This window comes from Rana temporaria, chromosome 2 (genome assembly GCF_905171775.1).
Source record: "Rana temporaria chromosome 2, aRanTem1.1, whole genome shotgun sequence".
Taxonomy (NCBI): domain Eukaryota; kingdom Metazoa; phylum Chordata; class Amphibia; order Anura; family Ranidae; genus Rana; species Rana temporaria.
This window is the reverse complement of record NC_053490.1, coordinates 266,416,276-266,438,846: the sequence shown is the minus strand read 5'-3', so window position 1 is coordinate 266,438,846 and position 22,571 is coordinate 266,416,276. Positions and strand designations below refer to the sequence as shown.

The 22,571-nt window shown below is 40.8% G+C and overlaps 1 protein-coding gene across 5 annotated transcripts in view; it reads right to left on the bottom strand.

The window, feature by feature from the left end:
- The window catches only part of BCAS3 (BCAS3 microtubule associated cell migration factor), a 1,469,256-nt gene that overhangs the window by 1,021,569 nt on the left and 425,116 nt on the right, over positions 1–22,571 (bottom strand). For all 5 annotated transcript variants that reach the window (XM_040336914.1, XM_040336915.1, XM_040336917.1 and 2 more), the window contains exon 14: positions 6,204–6,337. In XM_040336914.1, coding sequence (XP_040192848.1) covers positions 6,204–6,337 — 134 coding nt within the window. The remainder of the gene's footprint in view (positions 1–6,203; positions 6,338–22,571) is intronic.

Sequence of the window (22,571 nt, the reverse complement as noted above, 5' to 3'; positions counted from 1 at the left end):
GGGACTACAGAAAACAGGGTGCTTATGCATTTATTTGCAAATGTGTGCAGACTAAACCCCTGTTCTTAACGTATATTGTTAGACAGGTCAATTTGGTTGGTAAGTTTGCACTTGGAAATCTCCTTTTATTTGTTTGACATGCAGGTAGGAGGGTGTGCTTAGGTGAGAAATCTCCTGCTCTCCTCCTGAAGACTCCTGTGATGTTAGACATAATTTGCCTAGACCTGGAAACCAGTAAGCAACTGAGGAAATGTAAAAATAGTCAATGCTGCCAGAGAGTGAAGTTCTTCTTTAAGGTGACTGTGATTTATTATTTCACATTTGTTTATGTTAGAGGTAGGGATTATTATATATTTTTTTAGCGCTGCACCATTTTTTATAAAAATGTTCACTGTTTTGTTCAAAGCAATTTAGGCAGGTAATCAAAACGTTACTGGTTTTAACACACTGGCCCAGAAGTCACACTTGTTCACCCTGAGCTGGTGGAGGGAAAATACATCATCCCAGAGAAGTTTCATACCCTTACTGGAGCCCAATCACATGTGTATATTATCAACCATGTGGGCATGTTTTTTTTAATAACTGGGGGGCTGGGAGTGGGATGAGAGAGGTCAGAGTCTCAGATGAGTGTCCTATACTGATGCTGTTAGGATCAGATTGGAAGACTTTGGTCTCATACTTTATGCCTTCTGATGACATCAGGATTAACCAATTGGACCTAAGACATACCAAGTACTAAACATTTGGTGGTGATATCTGGGAAACTTGGGAATGGACAGAAGGAGGGAAGTAGGTTGGAGATGCAGAGTTTTCTTAGGGAAGTATATGGGGATAAAGTTATGCTCCTGCACGCACAACTACCCAATAAATGAATAAAAATATGTTGAAAATTTAATTGTTGAATGTGATGACAAAGTACTGCTGGTGTTAGCTATAACTCTTCGAGATGCAAAAAGCTGCCAAGGCAAGGTTGCAGAGCAGAGGAATGGTACCCAAAAACTTGTTTTCCTTGTGCTGACCCAGTGGACTCAGCTTCTGTTGAGCCTTAGCTGCTGTTCTCATTTGCCATTGGACAGTTGACTGAGAATTGTAGTGCTGCCTTTGAGCAAGCACTGCAGACTGACCTGAGCTGGAAGAAGCTAAGAAGCCTAGCTTCCAGCCCTACTGTGGAGGGAGAAACACAATGTTTACTGGGACAATGGAAATAGCTAAACCAAATAATTTGAAAAAAACACGTTTGTATAAAGAAGAAGAGTTGCCAGCACTCAAAAGTCAAAATACAAACTCCAAAACAATCATAAACAGCAGAGTGCTAAAGGTAAGTATCAGATCAAAAGTCACAAAAATATGGTTTAAAACAGTACATGAAAGGAACAGAATCGCTCATGTGAACCACAAGAAATTATTCTTTGAAAATGCACAAAAAAAATAAAAAAATAACAATAATACAATCATCCTCTGTGTTCCATGCAATAGACACAACAGGTAAAGGGAAGTAGTATGTGAGAAAGGATCCTGTCCTGCACTCAATGTGAGTCACACAAACTGCTTACCAGATGTAAATGTCTACGGGTGGTCAAACAGGGCATGAGGAAATAGGTTTACCTCAAACCATACAGGCTACACCCACCTTCACTGTTCTGCTAGAAGAAAACGCCTCCATAGTGTATTATGATAACAAGAATTTAAAGATAGAATAAAGTAATGCACTTACAGAAATCCAGATATAAAACAACATGTGTTAAAATCCTTGTGTGTCATGAGGCATCCCTATGGGCTTCTCTCCAGGTTCGTTCGTAAACCAATCAATTAGGAATAAGTCATGTTAATATGTCACTGTCGTATGCCCGACCATACACATTTTGTCACAAAGTACGTAGTCTGGGGAATGACATGTCATCACGTGTGTCGACTATATATAGAGCAGCGGCGCCATTTTTACTATTGCCCGCTAATTGGCCATAATAAATGACATATGGAACACCACGAAAACAGAAGCAAAGGACCTGCACTGGAACAAAAAACTTAGAATACGCAATGCTGCCATATTGTGGAAAAAAGGCGTATACACAAAATATTGAATTAAAACAAATGAATTAAAAAAAGCACCCAGATAAAAACCAAACATATAAGGACACCCCCATTACAAAAAAATGGAAATAGTCAGAGTGATATTTTGCCCATGAAAGGCAATAAGGCAAAAATGGTCTCAAAGGCAGCTCATTGGGGAACACTTGTTGAAGGTGATGCACAAAAGTCTAGTAGCAGGTCACTTGGGAACCACTTAACTACATGCCGACCAGCCGACGTAGAACAGTTCTACGGCGGCAGGTTGGCTCTCTTGCGTGAGAGCCCGTAGCTCTACGTCGCCTCGCGAAGCGGCCCCGCTTGCTCCTGACTCCCGCGCGCGTGCCCAGCGATCGCAATCACCGCCGGGCACCCACGATCGCTCGTTACAGAGCGAGAACTGGGAGCTGTGTCCCGGTCCTGTCAGGGGAGAAATGACTGACCGTCTGTTCATACAATGTATGAACAGCGATCAGTCATTTCCCCTAGTGAGTCCACCCCCCCTTCAGTTAGAACACACCCAGGGAACATACTTAACCCCTTCCCCGCCCCTTAGTGTTAACCCCTTCCCTGCCAGTGGCATTTTTATAGTAATCAATGCATTTGTATAGCACTGAGCGCTATAAAAATGGCAATGGTCCCAAAAATGTGTCAAAAGTGTCCGAAGTGTACGCCATAATGTCGCAGTACCGGAAAAACCGCTGATCCCCGCCATTACTAGTAAAAATAAATATTAATAAAAATGCCATAAAATGACCCCCTATTTTGTAAACGCTAACCAATCAATTAACGCTTATTGCAATTTTTTTTTACGAAAAATATGTAGAAGAATACGTATCGGCCTAAACTGAGGACATTTTTTATTTTTTTTTTATATATATTTTTGGGGGATATTTATTATGGTAAAAAGTAAAAAATATTCATTTTTTTCAAAATTGTTGCTCTATTTTTGTTTATAGCGCAAAAACTAAAAACCACAGAGGTGATCAAATACCACCAAAAGAAAGCTCTATTTGTGGGAAAAAAAGGACGCCAATTTTGTTTGGGAGCCACGTCGCACGACCGCGCAATTGTCAGTTAAAGCGACGCAGTGCCGAATCGCAAAAAGTGCTCTGGTCTTTGACCAGCAATATGGTCCGGGGCTTAAGTGGTTAAACCAGGCCCTAAGTAATGCAGATTTTTTCTAGCTTAACATGCTTACAGACATAGCCTACTGTTTTTACCTTGTTACCTGCTGATGGGTTGGCAAGGCAGGAGATGTTCACAGGGCTCCACTACAACCTTTGTCTGTAATTTATTAATCATTTAAAAGGGTAGAAGTAGATATCATTGGGCCATTAGCCCTATCAGAAAATACAGATGACGCATATCATGGCTCATCCATTTAGTAGAGTTAGTAGAATCACTGAGGAGGGATTGAGAGAAGTCAATCTGAAATGAAGAAGGTTAGGGCCCTAACAGACAGGCTTATGCCTCAGACCATGAAGCAGGTTACGGTATGCTTGGGGACAACCAGCTGCTATGGAAATTTTGTTTGTAACTACCCAAGAGGAAACCCACTGGGCTGGTGTGTTGGACACCTGAGTGTGCAAAGGCCTACCAAGCCTTGAAGGGAGGCACTAACCAGTGCTTTTGTGCTATAAGGTCCAAATTTCAAACATTGGTTTCTGGTGCTACAGCCTATGGCTTAGGTGCTAGCCTTGGACAGGTGGTTTAGTCAGAGAACAAGAACAGCCTATCCTCTACCTGAACAAAATGTTACTGCCTAGGGAGGATAGCATATGCCAAAATTGGGAAGAAGTGTCTTGGGATCATGTGGGCACTGCAAGAGCTGCAATGCTATATGTATGGCCACAGATTCCTAGTGATCACTGTCCACTCAGCTAGTTCAATTGTGTTTCTATGGAGAACAACAAGCTACTTGCTATACCTTCCATGCAACCTCTTAGGGGGGGTAGGTGTGATGATAATGTGGTCTAATGACCCTAAACAGAGTGCAGCAAATGGGGAAGTTGTATAATACACAGTGCAATCCTCAGTTTCCCCAAAATGCACAAGTCTGTAACAGAACAGTCAGATTTGGATCTCATGTTCATGCTAGCCAGCCAGAGAGATACACACTGGAAACACAAAAAAAACAATACAAAATAAAGCTTAAGATACACTGACACAAAGAAGATCAGCTGGAAGAAATGCAGCAGCATCATAAAATCCCACATTAACTGTCCAAGTTAGAAGCTATGTAGGATATGATAAACCAGATTTTTCAACTGGCCCTGTCATAAATAGTCATAAACAGTATAGTAAGGGATATACTGTACATCTATCAAAGTTGGAGTACTGTACTGTTAAGTTTCATACACATTTCATATCTGCTGCTACAATGGTGTTGCATTTATTAAAGTGGCCACACTAATGTATAAGAAGTGGCCAGTCTGTAAAACACCAACTACACCTATACTACAAAGCACAGAAAGCTGATGGGACACATGACACTTCCCAAGAGACACATGCATAGGTTTCCTAGCAGATTTTGTGTTTACAAATCATAAATGTATTCTATTCAATATTATGTTGACTGTCAGACTGGTTATCGGATGGAAATTTATAGTTACAATAACTGGCATTGAGGGAGTACCTGATGGAGAATAATAAAACACTTTAACACCCCTCCAGCACTTCTTTCTGATCCTTTATTTGGTTGTGTGAATTTTGGAAATGCCCTCTTCAGGAACCAGAAAACATGGCTGCAATTGACAGCTGGAGCTCTTATATGACACTGAAAACTGCTAAGAATCCTGAGAGTACCGTTTCTTAGAGCTAGTGACTCAATGGCAGGGGTGGTTTAGGAGTGGTGTATATAGTGCTCACGCACAGCCCCAAAGATACTGCCCCAGTGTGAAAGAACTTAGCTTTCACACTAAGGACTGAGATGCGCTTTTCAGGAGCTATTTTTAGCGCTAAAATGCCTGAAAAGCGCCTTTAGTGTTTAAATATCTGAATGCTCTAAACAGAAATTAAATTGTCTCTTTGAAGAAAGCTACCATATTTGTAAATCCTGTTACATTTCTGTCAGAATTACAACAGCAGATCCGGTGAACGATGTATGTTACCATTAAAACATGTGGTGGCAGCTAATGTGTGTACAATGCATTAAAAGAGAAGTATGGCCAAAGGTTTTTTGGTCATACTTCTCTACTGGGTCACAGGCGTGCCCTTACTTTTTCACTCTTGTGAACCAGAGTCATATTATAGAAGGCTAAAGTCCTCTGTCAGCAGGCTCTAGAGGGATTCTGACCATATTGTGGGGATCCACCCAGTTGACTGGCTGACAACTGGCTCCAGATATAATGCTGTTCTCCTAAGATAAAAAAGCTCTGGATTTCTGGCATAATTAATTTTATTTTTCACCCAAAATTATTAAACAGATATAATAAAACATTTCCAATAGCATACTTAACAGAAAAAAGGTAGTAAATAACTACATCGGCTAGATATATTTAATGCTATGCAGAAACACTGCAAAAACTTTTTTTAAACAATTTAAATATCTATTTCAAACAATTGGTTTATTATTCAGATTGTCATATTTGTTTGAGGTTCTTGTATATTATTTATTCAATGTTACCAGATTTAAAAATGTCACTATATCAAATGCTACTGGGAATTATGTTTAACTTATTCTGAGAGGAGATATTGTACACATATAAAGATACTGTTATGTTTTTGGACCTCCATTTTTTTTTCTCGTTATATTACAATACAAGCCAAGGAAACTGTGGAGATCCCCTGAGGTGTAGAAGACGCCCACCCGGGAATCAGAAAACCTACATCAACATTAAGAAAGGATAGCAATACCAATAAGATTACCTCAACAATCTAGCGCTATCTTTACAATTTCCTTAATTGCTTAAATGAGGAAATATACAGAGCTTTGTAAGAAAAGGCCAGAAGGATGAGAAATTGGTGTTCACTGTTCTACTTAACAACCCCATGCAAGGGTAGAACACTGTGTTTTGCAATAGTGAAACTGGGCAGAAACCCCAAAAACATACTCTGCTGAGTGCAGTGAATTTTTGAAAAATTCTCCATTTAAAGCTAAATATTACAGTAGAGATAAATGAAAATGAGCTTACCTTAGCTTCGGTTTCTCCTCTATGCAGGGTGTACAAGTGGTGCACAGCACTTTGTGAGGATGACCATGGGTGGGTGAGTATTTGGAATACATGGAAATCATGTCCCTGTGTGTCTGACGTGACAAGAAGCATCCCTAGAAAATCAGGACAAATGCAATGTGTTTGTTATACATATTTTTCAATTGTTTAATAAATCTTCAATATATGATTGTCATTGTGTAATGTTGTCCCAGTAGAGCAATTTTAAAAATACTTAAAGTGTTACTAAACCCACAACAGTAAAATCTGGCTGCATGTGCAGAATAGCATGCTTTTTATACTCACTGTGGAACTTACAGGGTTAATCCTCTGCATTGTGTAAAAAGGTTCTTTGATCCTGTATGGACAGATCATCCCCCTTCTGCAGGGTCTCTCTTGGCAAGGCCAGATAAGACACAGTGAGGGTAGTACTGCTGCACATGCCCAGTTTGGTCTCTATTGGTGGAGAGAACATTTCCTTGTTGATCAGAGCTAGCCAGGTCACATGATATTGACACTACACATGAGGGTGTGATACAGATTCTAAATGACAGCCCAGTCCCTGCCACCTCCTCAATGCCCAGTAACTAAAAAAAGAACACTGTGGGTGGGATGTCACATCTTGATTGATGGATGAGCAGCCTTCCATAAAAGCATGAGGACACAGGATATAGTGGAAATCTCCTCCTACCTAAACACTTAGCACTCAGGCAGATCCTGCAGTTTACCATGGTATACAGATCAGTCAAAAAGGTATAGAGTGGCAGTATTGTAATGTAAAAATAAGATTTATAAGCTGTCTGCTCTGTGGGGGGCAGATAAACTATTTTATAATTACTTGGTCTAGTTCCACTTTAACCTCACATCACAAATAAAATTGCCAACGTCTGTTACTTTGGCAATGCCATTTTATATAAAAAGTTTATAAATAAGGGTAAAATATGATTGCCGACCCCCACTTCTTATTTGTTGATGCTAGGCCTATCACTATGGCTAAGCTTTCAGTCGCATTTATATTCTGCAAATAAGGTTACTTTGTTATGTATCCTCCTTCTGTCGAGTCATCCAACCTACGTGTTGGTATACTCTCCATATTCCATGCAAAAATCCTAATGAAAGTACTGGCCAATTGCCTCAATCAAATAATTCTCTCATGTATACATCCAGACCAGATGAAGTTTATGCCCGGGAAAAACGCAGCCATGAATAGTTGCCGCCTTTATATGAATATACAATATGAATGCTTGAGAGGTTTCGGGTTTAGTCCTAAATGTATTAAGTGGGGTACAATTTCTGTATGTCTCTGCAGTGGCACGAGTAGCAGTAAATGGCTGAATTTCTGATCCTTCCCCCTTGGGCGCGGTACCCGACAGGGTTGTCCATTGTCCCCACTGCTATATCCACTTGCCACAGAACCGTTAGTCATCTCACTTAGAATGCACCCAGTCTCTGTTCAGGCCCTCTTATAGAAATTGTGGGCCTGTACAATGACAACATGATTTTGTATTTGGAAAACACTGGCCTGTCATTATAAGCTGCCCTTCACATTATCGAGGAAGTTGGAACACACTGAAGGCTGCATATCAATTGGACCAAATCACAAATCCTTCCCCTTAACTCATATCCACCAACGAGCAGTTCAGCTTCCCTCCTCCTAAATAGGCATGTTCAATCCAATACTTAGGAGTACAATTCAGCAGAGTGCCCCAAGAATATCTAGAAAATACTATAGAACCGCTATTTAATATTCTAGAAGCCTGCATACAATTATGGGCAAGACTTCCACTGGGAGTGATGGGGAGGGTAAACCTCACCAAGACGATTCTCCTGCCCATGTTTCTATATGTTCTGGCATTCCCCAGTCATAATCCCTCTAAAACTCTTTAAAACATTTGACAGCATTCTCAATACATTTATCTGGGGACCTGGTAGGCATAAACTGTCTTGGCTTATTCTTAAAAACCTGACCACATCAGGAGGCACAGCCTTACCAGACTTTCACTTGTACTACATAGCAGCCCAACTTTCTCATTTTTATCACCTTCACAAATCAGATGCACTTAGGTACCAAATGTTAATCTATAGGCTACCAAACTGCGCTGCCCACTCTCCCCTACAGGTGCTCTTCAGAGGCAAGGGACACCAAGGCACAACCAACCCTCGAGACTTTATGCTTTTTCACCACAAACGCATATATAAGATAGCTCTTAATATAGTAAATGTTGCACTTTATCACACACACATCCCCTTGTGGCATAACTCCCAATTACAGGAACTATCCTTTATACCAGACATTGATCTGTGGGCTTCTAAGGATGTGATATACCTACACCAGGTGCTTGCTCCCATAGGAGTGAGGTCCTTTCAATCACTGAAGGAGGAATTTGAGCTCCCTTCCTACATGCTATTTAGATACTTGCAGCTAAAACATGCCTTCCAATCCCAATTCTCGGACAGTTTCCCCACTCTACAAACCTTACCCTTAGTAGACATGATTAAGGTGAGGACCCTACCAAACATCTGCATTATATACCTCATTGCGTACCCCCTCAACTAAATTGGTGATAGGGCTAGAACCCGCTGGAAAGCTGATGTTGGCTCTAGAAGAGTCAGAATGGGACGAGATACTAGAAAATGTGAAGAAGACTTCACCCAGACTATCTGAGCAATTGGCACAACTTTACATAATTCACAGAGCCTACCTAACTTCACTGAGAATTTCTAAATAACATTCAAAATATAGTCCACTGTGGCCCAGATGTGCTACCCATCCCTGCACATTTTTCTGAGCAAGCGGAGGTTCACGGGGCGGATCATCACTGATCCGCCATGTGTGAAAGAGCCCTTAGTCTGCATGGTTTATGCAGGGAAGTGACTCTAAATGTTAGGGTTCATCAGTTCTTCAAGGCAAAATCTATTTGTTCAATAATTTAAATATGATGGCAAAGCAACTTGTTCTATGGGCATCCCATATTCTCTTTCCCCCAACCAAGTTATCACCCCCCCAAAAAAAAAAAAACAGGCAAATGACTGAGGTGATAGATGAAGGTCTGGCCAGGGTGATATGGTGGATGTTAGCAACTAGTATCAACCATCCGCTACATAAGTCATAAATTCCTGTTTTGTAAATTATTTATTAAAACGTTTGCAAACCTAAAAAAAAAAGATTCTGGTTACTTATAGCAGATTAAACAGCACAGTGCTTTTGCTGTCTAATCTGCCCTTTCTAAGATGTAAAAAAGCTGGCCGATCCTGTGTCCCCCCTGACAGCAGCCATGATAATCATGGCTGCTGAGCCCTGATTACCATGGTCAGTTTACGTGCCTAAGTCATCCGCAGCTCTGTTCTCTCCCCCTCACCCCCTGCCTGTCACCTCAGAGTCTGTGATTCTTCCCCCCCCCCCCACCATTATCAGTAGAAAATATAAAAAAATTAACTGGCAGCCCCTGTATTAAATGTAGCCATAATTCCCTATGTAAGTATTTTTTTTATTTTAAAAACTGTGCCGCTTAATATCTTTTTTTAGATAGCTTGCTATGATTAAGCACTAATTTATAGTGCAAAACGTGTCACCTGTTTTACTCTCGTGTTGTGTGCTGTGACTTGTAGTGCATCTTTCCTTTTTTTTAAATAAAGACAACCATCAAGGTTTTTTGGAATGTGGCTGTCCAATTATTTCCTTTTCCATTTGTTAACTTCCCATAGTACCTTTCACCCAAAGCTGGCATCTGAAGAGGCCTGAACCTTTACTTGGTAAAACCTAGTGAATGTGTGAATAGAAGACCAGGTGGCGGCCTGGAGGCAATCATTCCGAGGAAGACGTGGCTGAAAGAAGAACTTGAACAGCCTGTACCACATCCAAAAAATGCAAGGATCTCCTTCAGATGTATCTGAGCAGGACAATGGGAAGGAAGTGTAATGTTTAAGGTGGAAGGAAGACACAACCTTAGTGTGAAAGAAGGCTCTACAGGGAGTGCAGAATTATTAGGCAAGTTGTATTTTTGAGGATTAAATTTATTATTGAACAAAAACCATGTTCTCAATGAACCCAAAAAACTCATTAATATCAAAGCTGAATATTTTTGGAAGTAGTTTTTAGTTTGTTTTTAGTTTTAGCTATTTTAGGGGGATATCTGTGTGTGCAGGTGACTATTACTGTGCATAATTATTAGGCAACTTAACAAAAAAAAAATATATACCCATTTCAATTATTTATTTTTACCAGTGAAACCAATATAACATCTCAACATTCACAAATATACATTTCTGACATTCAAAAACAAAACAAAAACAAATCAGTGACCAATATAGCCACCTTTCTTTGCAAGGACACTCAAAAGCCTGCCATCCATGGATTCTGTCAGTGTTTTGATCTGTTCACCATCAACATTGCGTGCAGCAGCAACCACAGCCTCCCAGACACTGTTCAGAGAGGTGTACTGTTTTCCCTCCTTGTAAATCTCACATTTGATGATGGACCACAGGTTCTCAATGGGGTTCAGATCAGGTGAACAAGGAGGCCATGTCATTAGTTTTTCTTCTTTTATACCCTTTCTTGCCAGCCACGCTGTGGAGTACTTGGACGCGTGTGATGGAGCATTGTCCTGCATGAAAATCATGTTTTTCTTGAAGGATGCAGACTTCTTCCTGTACCACTGCTTGAAGAAGGTGTCTTCCAGAAACTGGCAGTAGGACTGGGAGTTGAGCTTGACTCCATCCTCAACCCGAAAAGGCCCCACAAGCTCATCTTTGATGATACCAGCCCAAACCAGTACTCCACCTCCACCTTGCTGGTGTCTGAGTCGGACTGGAGCTCTCTGCCCTTTACCAATCCAGCCACGGGCCCATCCATCTGGCCCATCAAGACTCACTCTCATTTCATCAGTCCATAAAACCTTAGAAAAATCAGTCTCGAGATATTTCTTGGCCCAGTCTTGACGTTTCAGCTTGTGTGTCTTGTTCAGTGGTCGTCGTCTTTCAGCCTTTCTTACCTTGGCCATGTCTCTGAGTATTGCACACCTTGTGCTTTTGGGCACTCCAGTGATGTTGCAGCTCTGAAATATGGCCAAACTGGTGGCAAGTGGCATCTTGGCAGCTGCACGCTTGACTTTTCTCATTTCATGGGCAGTTATTTTGCGCCTTGGTTTTTCCACACGCTTCTTGCGACCCTGTTGACTATTTTGAATGAAACGCTTGATTGTTCGATGATCACGCTTCAGAAGCTTTGCAATTTTAAGAGTGCTGCATCCCTCTGCAAGATATCTCACTATTTTTGACTTTTCTGAGCCTGTCAAGTCCTTCTTTTGACCCATTTTGCCAAAGGAAAGGAAGTTGACTAATAATTATGCACACCTGATATAGGGTGTTGATGTCATTAGACCACACCCCTTCTCATTACAGAGATGCACATCACCTAATATGCTTAATTGGTAGTAGGCTTTCGAGCCTATACAGCTTGGAGTAATAATTCTGCACTCCCTGTAGACCTCAAGTCAACCATGTCATTTTGGAGGACAGGAAGGGATTCCCTAACCACTAGCCGACCGGACTATCATTAATACCAAATTCTTTATCACTGGTTCATAGGGTATCTGTATAATAGTTTTTTCCTTGTCAAAAGTGGTAATTTATTAGTCGAGAGAGCACAGCTCTATTCATTACTACTCTTTTCCTTCTGTGAATATCTCACGGCGGAGGTGCTGCTTTTGAGGAATTATTAGATTACAGTACAGTTTTTTCTTTTACATTAACCATATAGATTGACCATCTGTACTTTGTAACAAGGTGAGCAATAAATGCAGGATCCAGTTCCCAGTTCCCAAGCAAATAGTACAGGCCACTTAGGGCCTATGCACACTTCCCTTTACACTAAACTGCTGCAGCTTAGGCAGCTGTCTGCATTTAAGTGCATCATACAGTTATTTTTATTATTATTATTATTATTGTTTTTGTGTCAACTTAATTTGAAGTGCACAAAGTGACCATTCATTCATGTCACCTCACAGCAGCCCAGGTCATTGTGCTTACTGTGCAGTGACATGCAGGGTCATCCAGTGAGGTGTGATATTATATTACATGTTGCAATAAATTGCACATCTCTGGAATGCAGAGAAACACTGGTGTGAACATGACACAGAGAAACCTATTGTTTTGTGTGTAAAAGTAGTTACCTGTGTTTATCCATGAGGATAAATGTAGGTAACTGTACATAGGCCCTGAGGGGTACCGATCCATAAACTGAAAGATAGCTCAATGCAACAAGCAGTCTGATCTTGAAAGAAGTGTCAAAAGAAAAAAAGAATGGGTAAAGAGAAAAATGGTTATATGTCGTACATTAAGGTTGGCCTAAGCACATTTTTTTGTCAGTGCTAATCACCTCAAAGGTAGCCTGCACATAATCCATGGTCTATGAACAAAAGGCATGTACAATTGTATTGTACAATTAACCCCTTCCTGACCAGCCGCTGCAGTTTTACTGTGGCAGGTTGGCTTCCCTGGGCGAAACAACATTACCTTACGTTGCTTTGCCTTTTGGCCACTAAGGGGCGCAGGCCCCCGTCAGAACTGATGCGAGTGCCTGGCGGGTGCGATGACCACTGGGCACCCATGATCCCTTGTGAAACAGCGAGAACCGAGATCTGTGTGTGTAAACACACAAATCAAGGTTCTCTCAGGGGATAGGAGACTGATTGTGTGTTCAAAATAAGTATAAACACCGATCTCTCTCTCCTCTTAGTCTGTCCCAACTCCCCCCCCCCCAGTCAGAACACACCTAGGGAACAAAGTTAACCCCTTGATTACCCCCTAGTGTTAACCCTGTCCTTGCCAGTGACATGTATACAGTAATCATTGCATTTTTATAGCATTGATTGTTGTATAATTGTCACTGGTTCCAAAAATGTGTCAAAAGTGTCCGATCTGTCCGTCGCAATATTGCAGTCCCGATATTCACCGCCATTACTAGTAAAAAAAAAATAATAATAAAAATTTCATAAATCTATTCCCTAATTTGTAGACGCTATAACTTTTGCGCAAACCAATAAGTATACGCTTATTGTGATTTTGTTTACCAAAAATATGTAGAAGAATACATATCGGCCTAAACTGAGGGGGGAAAAATTGGATATTTATTATATCAAAAAGCAAAAGATATTTTTTTTTTTCAAAATTGTCGCTCTTCTTTTGTTTATGGCGCAAAAGGTGATCAAATACCAACAGAAAGCTCTATTTGTGGGAAAAAAAAGGACATCAATTTTGTTTGGGTACAGTGTTGCACGACCGCACAATTGTCAGTTAAAGCGACGCAGTGCCGTATTGCAAAAAATGGCCTGAAGTGGTTAAAGAATATCTGAACTCAACATTATTATCATGTTCCTGATATGTGCCTGCTGTACCATGTACTTGTATGAAAATGTGTCCTGCTCTCTTTGTATTGCTTCCTTTGTATGAAATACCCAGTATTCCTGCCAGTCCCTCTATTTTCCCATCAAAAACTGGCCAAACTAAGCAGGAGAGAACTACAAGGTCAGTTATCTGGCTGCTTTGAGAACTACACCAATGATCAGACCTGTCCAAACATGCCCCCCCACAGCACAGCCATTCACTGGGAAGACCAGTGTGCTGCTGCTTTTCCTCCCTCAGCTCTTATGCAGCTGAAAACAGAGATTATGTGATCACTTATAAAAAATATAATACTTATAATTTTATATTATATATATATATATTTTACCGCAAATGTTTTGCCTTCCATTTCTATTTTAAACTGAATTTGGCGTTTTACAAGGTGAGGTTTTACATATACACCTTACACGCTGGCTTCTGAACCTGCTGAACAAGGTGCCCAGTTAACAGTGGTGTCATAAGCATTTTGGCAAGATCTTGGATAAGATGAGTTCCCTAATGCCGCGTACACACAATCGGTTCGCCTGATGAAAATGGTCTGATTGACCGTTTTCATCAGACGAACCGATCGTGTGTGGGCCCCATCGTTTTTTTATCCATCGGTGAAAAAAACTAGGAACTTGTTTTAAAATTATCTGATGGTTAAAAAACTATAGAAAAAACGATCGTCTGTGGGTACGTCTATCGGTTAAATATCCACGCATGCTCAGAATCAAGTCGACGCATGCTCGGAAGCATTGAACTTAATTTTTCTCAGCACGTAGTTGTGTTTTACGTCACCGCATTCTGAAACGATCGTTTATTTAACCTATGGTGTGTAGGCACGACTGATGAAAGTCAGCTTCACCGGATATCTGAGGAAAAAATCCATTGGATGAACCGATCGTGTGTACAGGGCATTAGTCTTTTGAGAAGAGGCTTTAGCACAATGCATTACTGACTTTTCAGAAGATCTGGGAACCTCAGATTTTACAGAATATCAGCAGAAGGCATGTCATGTCACCATAGACTAGGTGCTATAGGTGGAGGCCAGGGTGTAAAGCAAGTATACTTTCAATTTTTTTTGTATCCAAGTATGCAGTTTTAAGTAGGGGATAGAGGATCTACAGAATAAGAGAAACCAGCATTTTCAAAAGAAATTATTTAATAAGATAAATGTTAACAAAATACACAAATGGCCCTGTATGCACTGTGCAATATCAGCCAAATCAAAAGGAAAATAATGGCAAAACTTAGCAGGTTTCAGAATGGACAGATGTCCTATCACCCATCATTCTTGGTGAGACACCTGCTCATCTATAACTTGCAGTGTGACCAATAATTGTATTTTTAAATATTGTTTATTGCTCTCCTTAGTTATGTTTACACATTTGAATATCTAGTTCTATCAAAATTCCACATGCTCTGGGTAATAAAATAAAACATTTTAAAGAGCAACCACTACTACCACTTCCCCACAGAAATGTGTTTTCCTTTCCCAATCTTCTCTGCAAGAGAGAGGGGAAGGCATGCATATGCTTTATTTTAATTTACAACTTCCTATCGTTCGCACGTACTGCATACCAAACAATAAGCTGCTTTCAGGAAAGGACTTTAAAAAAATCAGAGCCTATATACATAAAAGGAAAAAAAACGTGTACAGATGTAGACTGCGGCTTGAGAGCTATTTATGCTGTATCAGAAGACTAAACCAAACTCTGGCTGGGCCGTAAACTAAACCCACGCCCCAAATGAGGTGCCAAGCCACAAAAAGCATTTGCGTCAACTGGGAATCTAAGGAAAAGAAGGGATTCTAATTATAGGTCCTGGAAGAGGAAACCCAGAATGATTAGGAGTTTAGGCGCTGCGGTATGTTTATCTGGGAGCTTCCTCTCTCTTTCTCTCCTGCTCACTTGCTCTTCCAGGCTGGGTCTGATAGATGAGGCTTGGCTTAGAAGGTGGGATTACATCGCCTGGTGGTACAGAGAATTCTTTACTAGGAATTTTAACTTAAAGCTGATTAAGAAGGCAGCAAGTCTTTTGAAATAGGCGTCAGATGGTTAGCCCAAAAGAGCAAATTAAAGAGTGCAGCATACAGTCTGGGTAGCCACTAGGAATGTTGGAAAGCTCTAGTGGCAGAAGATGGTCACAAGATCATATTTACAACACCTATCATGCCGCATGTCTGAATATATCAGAGGCAGTTGTGCTATTCCCCCTACCCTTTTAGGCAAGCAAAGGCAAAATGTAGCCTTTAATTGGGGTTTCCTTTAACACCACCTTCCTTTCTTACAATTGCTTCATTGTTTATAGGGAGTTACTGCAGTTAAATACTTGGAAATTCTTTCTGGCTGGATAACATTTTAACAATCACTGGCTCAATTTTTAAGAGCAGAGTTAGAATTTTATGTCATTAAAAATAGGAACATGAAAACAATTTGTGGCTGACAAATTATATGAATGTGAATCATTGATCACTGTGGATTTTGGTCATCTGGACATAGAAAAAAAGAACCTCTGTATACATTTTTTGTATGAAAACGGCTAATCAGCAACATATTGCTTAACCATTAATATTAAAAGATACCCACCCCTATAATTGATGGCACAAGGTAGGCATTGGGCATACTGTCTGGCTGCATAATTTCAAGATGTTTTATTACTTTGGTGTGGCTTATAAAAATCATGTTTTTATTGTTGTGCATTTCTGGGACCCACTACAGAAATAAATTGGACAGATATAAATTACTGTTTGCTTCATTGTGTCAGGTCGGGAATGCACCACAGGGTAGTGAACCCTATAGCCGGCTGCTGTGACAGAGAGGAAGCGTGAGCCCAAGATTCCCCAGGGCGCAGAGTCTAAGACCCAGCTTTGTGTTCACCAGAGCCTCTGGTGGTGAGGATTGCCTCCGCCGCAGCTGGATCCAGGTCGCGACCCCTGGGGTCCCCAAGGTCACGCTCCGCAGGGAGAGAAGGGAAGCAGAAACCAGGACAAGCGATAGTGATGGGCAAGCCGAGGTCGGGGCAACAGGCAGACAAGGGTAATCAAGGAACAGGCCAAGGGTCAGGGAAACAGGCAAACAGGAGAAGTCAGAGACGAGCCAAGGTCGGTACACAGGAAGGTAAACGTAACACACTGCAGACAGGAACAAGCTACAAAGGTTGAACATCAAAGCAGACTAGCAGTGCAGTGGTTAATATAAGCTTCCTGGGATGGCCTTGGGTAGAGCCATACAGGGAGGAAGGTGATAAAAGACAGCCAGAAAGAGGGTCAGGCCTCTAATGTACACATGAGACAGGTAGGCTGCCAGACTTTATTGCATATCCATGACACATTGCTTCACTGAGAACCTAAGAACCAACAAGTTCAACCCCTTAAGCGCTTTTTTTTTTTTCCTTTACAGATGGCAAGATTTCACACATCTTTTCAGATTTTAAACTTAATTCAACCAACTTATTGTATTTTCAGCAACTTATTGTATTTTTTTTAACAAATGTCCACAGGTGGAAAAAAAATTAAGATGGCTAAGTGTTTATGCAAGATTTGTATTTGCAAAATATTCTGGGTAAGCAAGGCTTTGGCACTTCCAGGTAGTGAAGGAGCTGGCCTGCCCCTCCTCTTGCCTTACAGGATGCAGCACATCATAAGGCCAATACAAAGTAAAGAGTGTGTAGGCTTGGATACTACCCAGATGCGTCCAAAATTCCCCCATTCAGAATGGCTCTCGTACTGTCAACCATTCAGAGGTGAAATTCAGTTGCTGCTGGTGTGTTTGGGTACCTCTAGGTGTCTGCACTTTATACATGCTAGTTGTTATCTCTAAAGCCCCGTACACACGGGTAGAATGTTGGGAAACCGGTTCAAAAAAACCTGCCTGTGTGAATGTCCATCTGTGCGACAGAAGCTGGTCCATTTGGTCTGCTTTTGTCTGATGTGCATGCTGGAAAACCAACAGCCGACCAACTCCAGATAAGCTCTAAGAGCCAATGGTAGAGTTTTCTGTTTGGAGTGTTCTGGTAGGGCCGTCTCCCTGTCAAAACACAACAGCTCAGAGGGGGAGATCGCTGATCTAGTCTCACATGGTTAGTGCAGTGGCTCTGACCAGAGCTGAGTTTTTTTTCATTCAACCCGCTGGGCAGGATAAAAAAAATGCCTGGTACACACTACAGTTTTTTTCTGTGAACCTCTGTGGGTTGCAAGAAAAAAAACTGACAGCTCTGGTCTGGAGCGGCTATACTAACCATGTGAGGTTAGTTCAATGATCCCCCCCCCCCCGCTGAGCTGTTGTGTTCTGACAAGGGGACGGCCCCCCCCGCCAGAAAACTCCAATTGGCACTCTCTGTCATTGGCTGAGAGCTCTGATCAGAAGTTAATTGGTTGCTGGTTGTCCAGCATGAACATATGGCAGAAGCCAATTGAATGGCCGGCTTCTGTTGGACAGACAGACTTATTTATACACGGGAAGACTGTTGGCTGGTATTTTTTGCACCCGCAAATGTCTCCCGACATTCTGCCCATGCGCACGGGGCTAGATAGTGTGTACTCTGCTTTAGTAAGCTTTTTAAGAAACAATAGTTATCAGGCTTCAATGATAAGTCTACTTATCCTGCTTTTCAGGAGGGCTTGGAGCAATTGTGATTCACTGAATCAGACCTAATATGATCCCACATTAGAACAAAAGATTATCATATACAGCATCTCATAAAAGTGAGTACACCCCTCACATTTTTGTAAATATTTTATTATACCTTTTCATGTGACAACACTGAAGAAATTACACTTTGCTACAATACAATGTAAATTTGCTGTTCCCTTTAAAATAACAACACACAGCCAATAATGTCTAAACTGTTGGCAACAAAAGTGAGTACACCCCTAAATGAAAATTTCCAAATTGGGCCCAAAGTGTCAATATTTTGTGTGGCCACCATTAATTTCCAGCACTGCCTTAACCCTCTTGGGCATGGAGTTCACCAGAGCTTCACAGGTTGCCACTGGGGTCCTCTTCCACGCCTTCATGACTAAATCACGGAGCTACTGGATGTTAGAGATCTTGTGCTCCTTCACTTTCCATTTGAGGATGCCCCACAGATGCTCAATATGGTTTAGGTCTGGAGACAGGCTTGGCATTTACATTCACATTTACCTCAGCTTCTTTAGCAAGCCAGTGGTCACCTTGGAGGTGTGTTTGGGGTCGTTATCATGTTCGGAGACTGGACCACAGGGCAGTATTCTAAGGGAGGGGATCATGCTCTGCTTTAGTATATCAAAGTACATGTTGGCATTCATGGTTCCCTCAATGAACTATAGCTCCACAGGGCTGGCAGCACTCAAGCAGCCCCAGACCATGACACTCCCTCCACCATGCTTGACTGTAGGCAAGACACACTTGTCTTTGTACTCCTCTGGTTGCCACCACACATGCTTGACACCATCTGATCCGAATAAGATTATCTTGGTCTCATCAGACCACAGGACATGGTTCCAGTAATCCATGTCCTTAGTCTGCTTGTCTTCAGCAAACTGTATGCAGACTTTCTTGTACATCATCTTAAAAAGAGGCATCCTTCTGGGATGACAGCAATACAGACCAATTGGATGCAGTGTGCAGCATATGGTCTGAGCACTGACAGGCTGAACCACCCACCCTTTCAACCTCTGCATCAATGCTGGCAGCACTCATATGTAAATTTCCTAAAGAAAACCTCTGGATATGACGTTGAGTATGTGCGCTCAACTTCTTTGGTCGACCATGGTGAGGCCTGTTTTGAGTGGAACCTGTCCTGTTAAACCGCTGTATGGTCTTGGCCACTGTGCTGCAGCTCAGTTTCCAGGTCTTGGTAATCTTCTTATAGCCTAGGGCATTTTTATGTAGAGCACTGTTTTTTTTTCAGATCCTCAGAGAGTTCTTTGCCATGAGGTGCCATGTTGAACTTCCAGTGACCAGTATGAGAGAGTGAGAGCGATAACACCAAATTTAAACCTGCTTCCCGATTCACATGACTTTGGGGAGGGAAAATGGCTAATTGGGCCCATTTTCACTTAGGGATGTACTCACTTTTGTTGCCAGACGTTTAAAAATTAATGGGTGTTGAGTTATTTTGAGAAGACAGAAAATGTACATCGTTATACAAGCTGTACACTCACTACTTTACATTGTAGCAACGTGTCATTTATTAATGTTGTCACATGAAAAGATATAAAGAAAATACTTACAAAAATGTGAGGGGCATATTCACTTCTGTGAGATACTGTATACTACATTACTTTGTGCTAGCTGTCAACAGAAACAATCTTACAGGCTATATCAAATGTTTTGAGCAAAAATTAAAATACACCAACATATGTGCATGTCTTATATTTAACTCACTATTTTTAAGGCATATTTTATAAGTTATTTACTTATGTGAGTACAAACACGACTGTATTTTGTTTTAAACTGTTAACATAACGTTAAAATACTACAGAATAAATGTAAAAGACTGTTACATATACAGTATAAAACACATACAAATAATTGTTAATGCTTTAAAACATTGTTTCCTTTAAAAAGCAGGGAGGCCAAACAGATCATGGTAAAAGATCAAAGCACTACGATTCACTGGCTGTCCTGTCTAGTTCCCAGAAGAATGAAGCCTGCCCTCAAGGCTGGTATCACTGCACACTATCAAGATAAGAAAATTAAGGCAGGAGTTTATAAACAAGTGCTTTTGAGCATTCAGCTTCAAATGAAAAATGATATGTAGAAGTTCAATATTGTATATATACTGAAAAAAAGTCAGTCTGGGCAAATGTGTGTTTTGGATAAATGACTTTAAATCCGTTTATATTTCTTTAGCACATTCAAAACCTTTTAATTGGTTTAAATGGTTGTCTCCGTGGGTTATTTTTATGTAATAACACTCAACAGGTTACAAAAAAGTAAAAACATAAAAAAACACACACTAGAACAGAGAAGAAGCAGGATGACTTTAGAAGATAATGTATGTAATATGTTCCATTGCTTAAAACTCTTGAGTAAGTAGTTTGTAACAAAATTGTAATACATTAATTTAAATGTACAATATGTGGAACATGATAAATTATATAAAGGGTAAAGTACAAAACAACACTTTACAGTTAAAAGTAGCTTAATGTAGCTCATTGGGAAATGTTTTATATTTTCAACTCTTATGGTGTTACCCTAAAAAATGTAATAAAAAAAGTGGATCCTGTTCCTTTAAAGCATGAATAACAACACAGAACTTGTGCTATGTAATTTGGCCCCCTGTAACACCTTAAAAACCTGGCTAATCCTGCCTGGTTCTGCCCTCCCCCTTGTAAACTGACCACGGTTTATCATGGCTGCTGATCCCTGACACTGTGGTCAATTTACATGCCTCTGTCATCCGTTGTGTATCCCATCCTCTCCCCCCTCCCCTCCCTGTCCGTGACCGGCCGGCTCTCTCCTCCTCCCCTTCTGACTGATGTCAGCAGGGGAATCATGGCCCTGCCCACTGCAGCTTTTAGGCCGAGAGAGAAGAAAACCGGTGGGTCACGTGAGCACCGAATGGCGCTCTGAAATCTGAAGAGGAAATATGGCTGAATTTTTTTCCTCATCAAATTTGTTTATTATTTTTTAAATATAACAAAGATTGCCAAATTGAGTAGATACTGGGTGGTGGTACAATATTCAGATAGCAATAAAGCTAAACATATTGATTTATGAACAGGATGAGTACATAACAATGTAAAAATGTAACGAGTAGAGCTACAAAAAAACAATAAAGTATTACATCAAAAGCATTAGAAAATTTGCAAGAGGTCTTAACCGCCATTTTTTTTACCCTCTCCTCCAAAATCCAAAGGTTCCAACTCCAAAAAGCATGTCAGTGTAGCGTGTGTATGTTCTGCACAGGTTTTGACACTGCCACACTTCTTTGGAGTTGGAACCTTTGCTGTGCAGTTTGAAATTGTGACTTTTTATGCACTTCCGTTTTTATCATGAGTAGAATGTTTATTGTGTGTTTACATTAGTTTTTAGCCGATTTATGTGGCTTTCCTTGCTTTGATTCCATGTGTATATTCGATTAGTAAAGTAATTTTGGAAAGAAAACCAGCATGACTTATTGGAACCAATGGGTGTGAACTGAATGCTCCTGGTGGAAGTATTTAGAACAGATGAATCCGACTCTGTGATGGGGTAATTTCAGTCTAGTAAGAGTGCATTTCTTACAATGGTGATGGCTCACGTGGTGACTGTTAATGAAGTAGCACAATCTTCACATAATATCAGTGGTTTCCTCAAGCCATACATTGGATTTGAACTATTTCATACACTATGTTTTTAACATCTTATTTTTACTATGTTAGCCCGGCAACATATACGATACATATGTTTATTTAGTTTGTCCTAGAGCCGGTTCACACTGGGGCGACTCGTCAGGCGGCTCAGCCACCTGACGAGTCGCGTCCCATTCAATGCAATGGAACCGTTCTGATAGGAGCGAGGCAAGTCGCTCCAACTTAGAAAAAGGTTCCTGCACGACTTTGGGGGCGGCTCAGGGCGACCTGCATTGACTTCTATACAGAAGTCGTTTTGCAGGTCGCCTCTGAAGTCGTCTTCAGGACAACTTGCAGAGTCGCCATCGACGTCGTGCCGCGGCTGTGTGAACTGGCTCTTACTATTGGTTGCCAGCAGCTGTGTTTATATTCACTAGTTACACCAGCGCATTTTCAATTTTTTGTTTTTAATAGTGAAACATATAGTTATTTTTTCTTAAGAACAGGCACAGGTAGAACCCTGCTACAAAGTTTGTTAAAATACTTGCAATGTACTTCAATCACCCAGAGGGGGATGTTTTTTTTTCCTCAACAAAAATGTAGTTAGTTTCTAACAAGTCATAAATTGAGCGTGGAATGCACTGTATTCAATTTTAGAATTGTACACATTTTTATCTTTTTTATACCGCAACTACAGGAGCCTATAT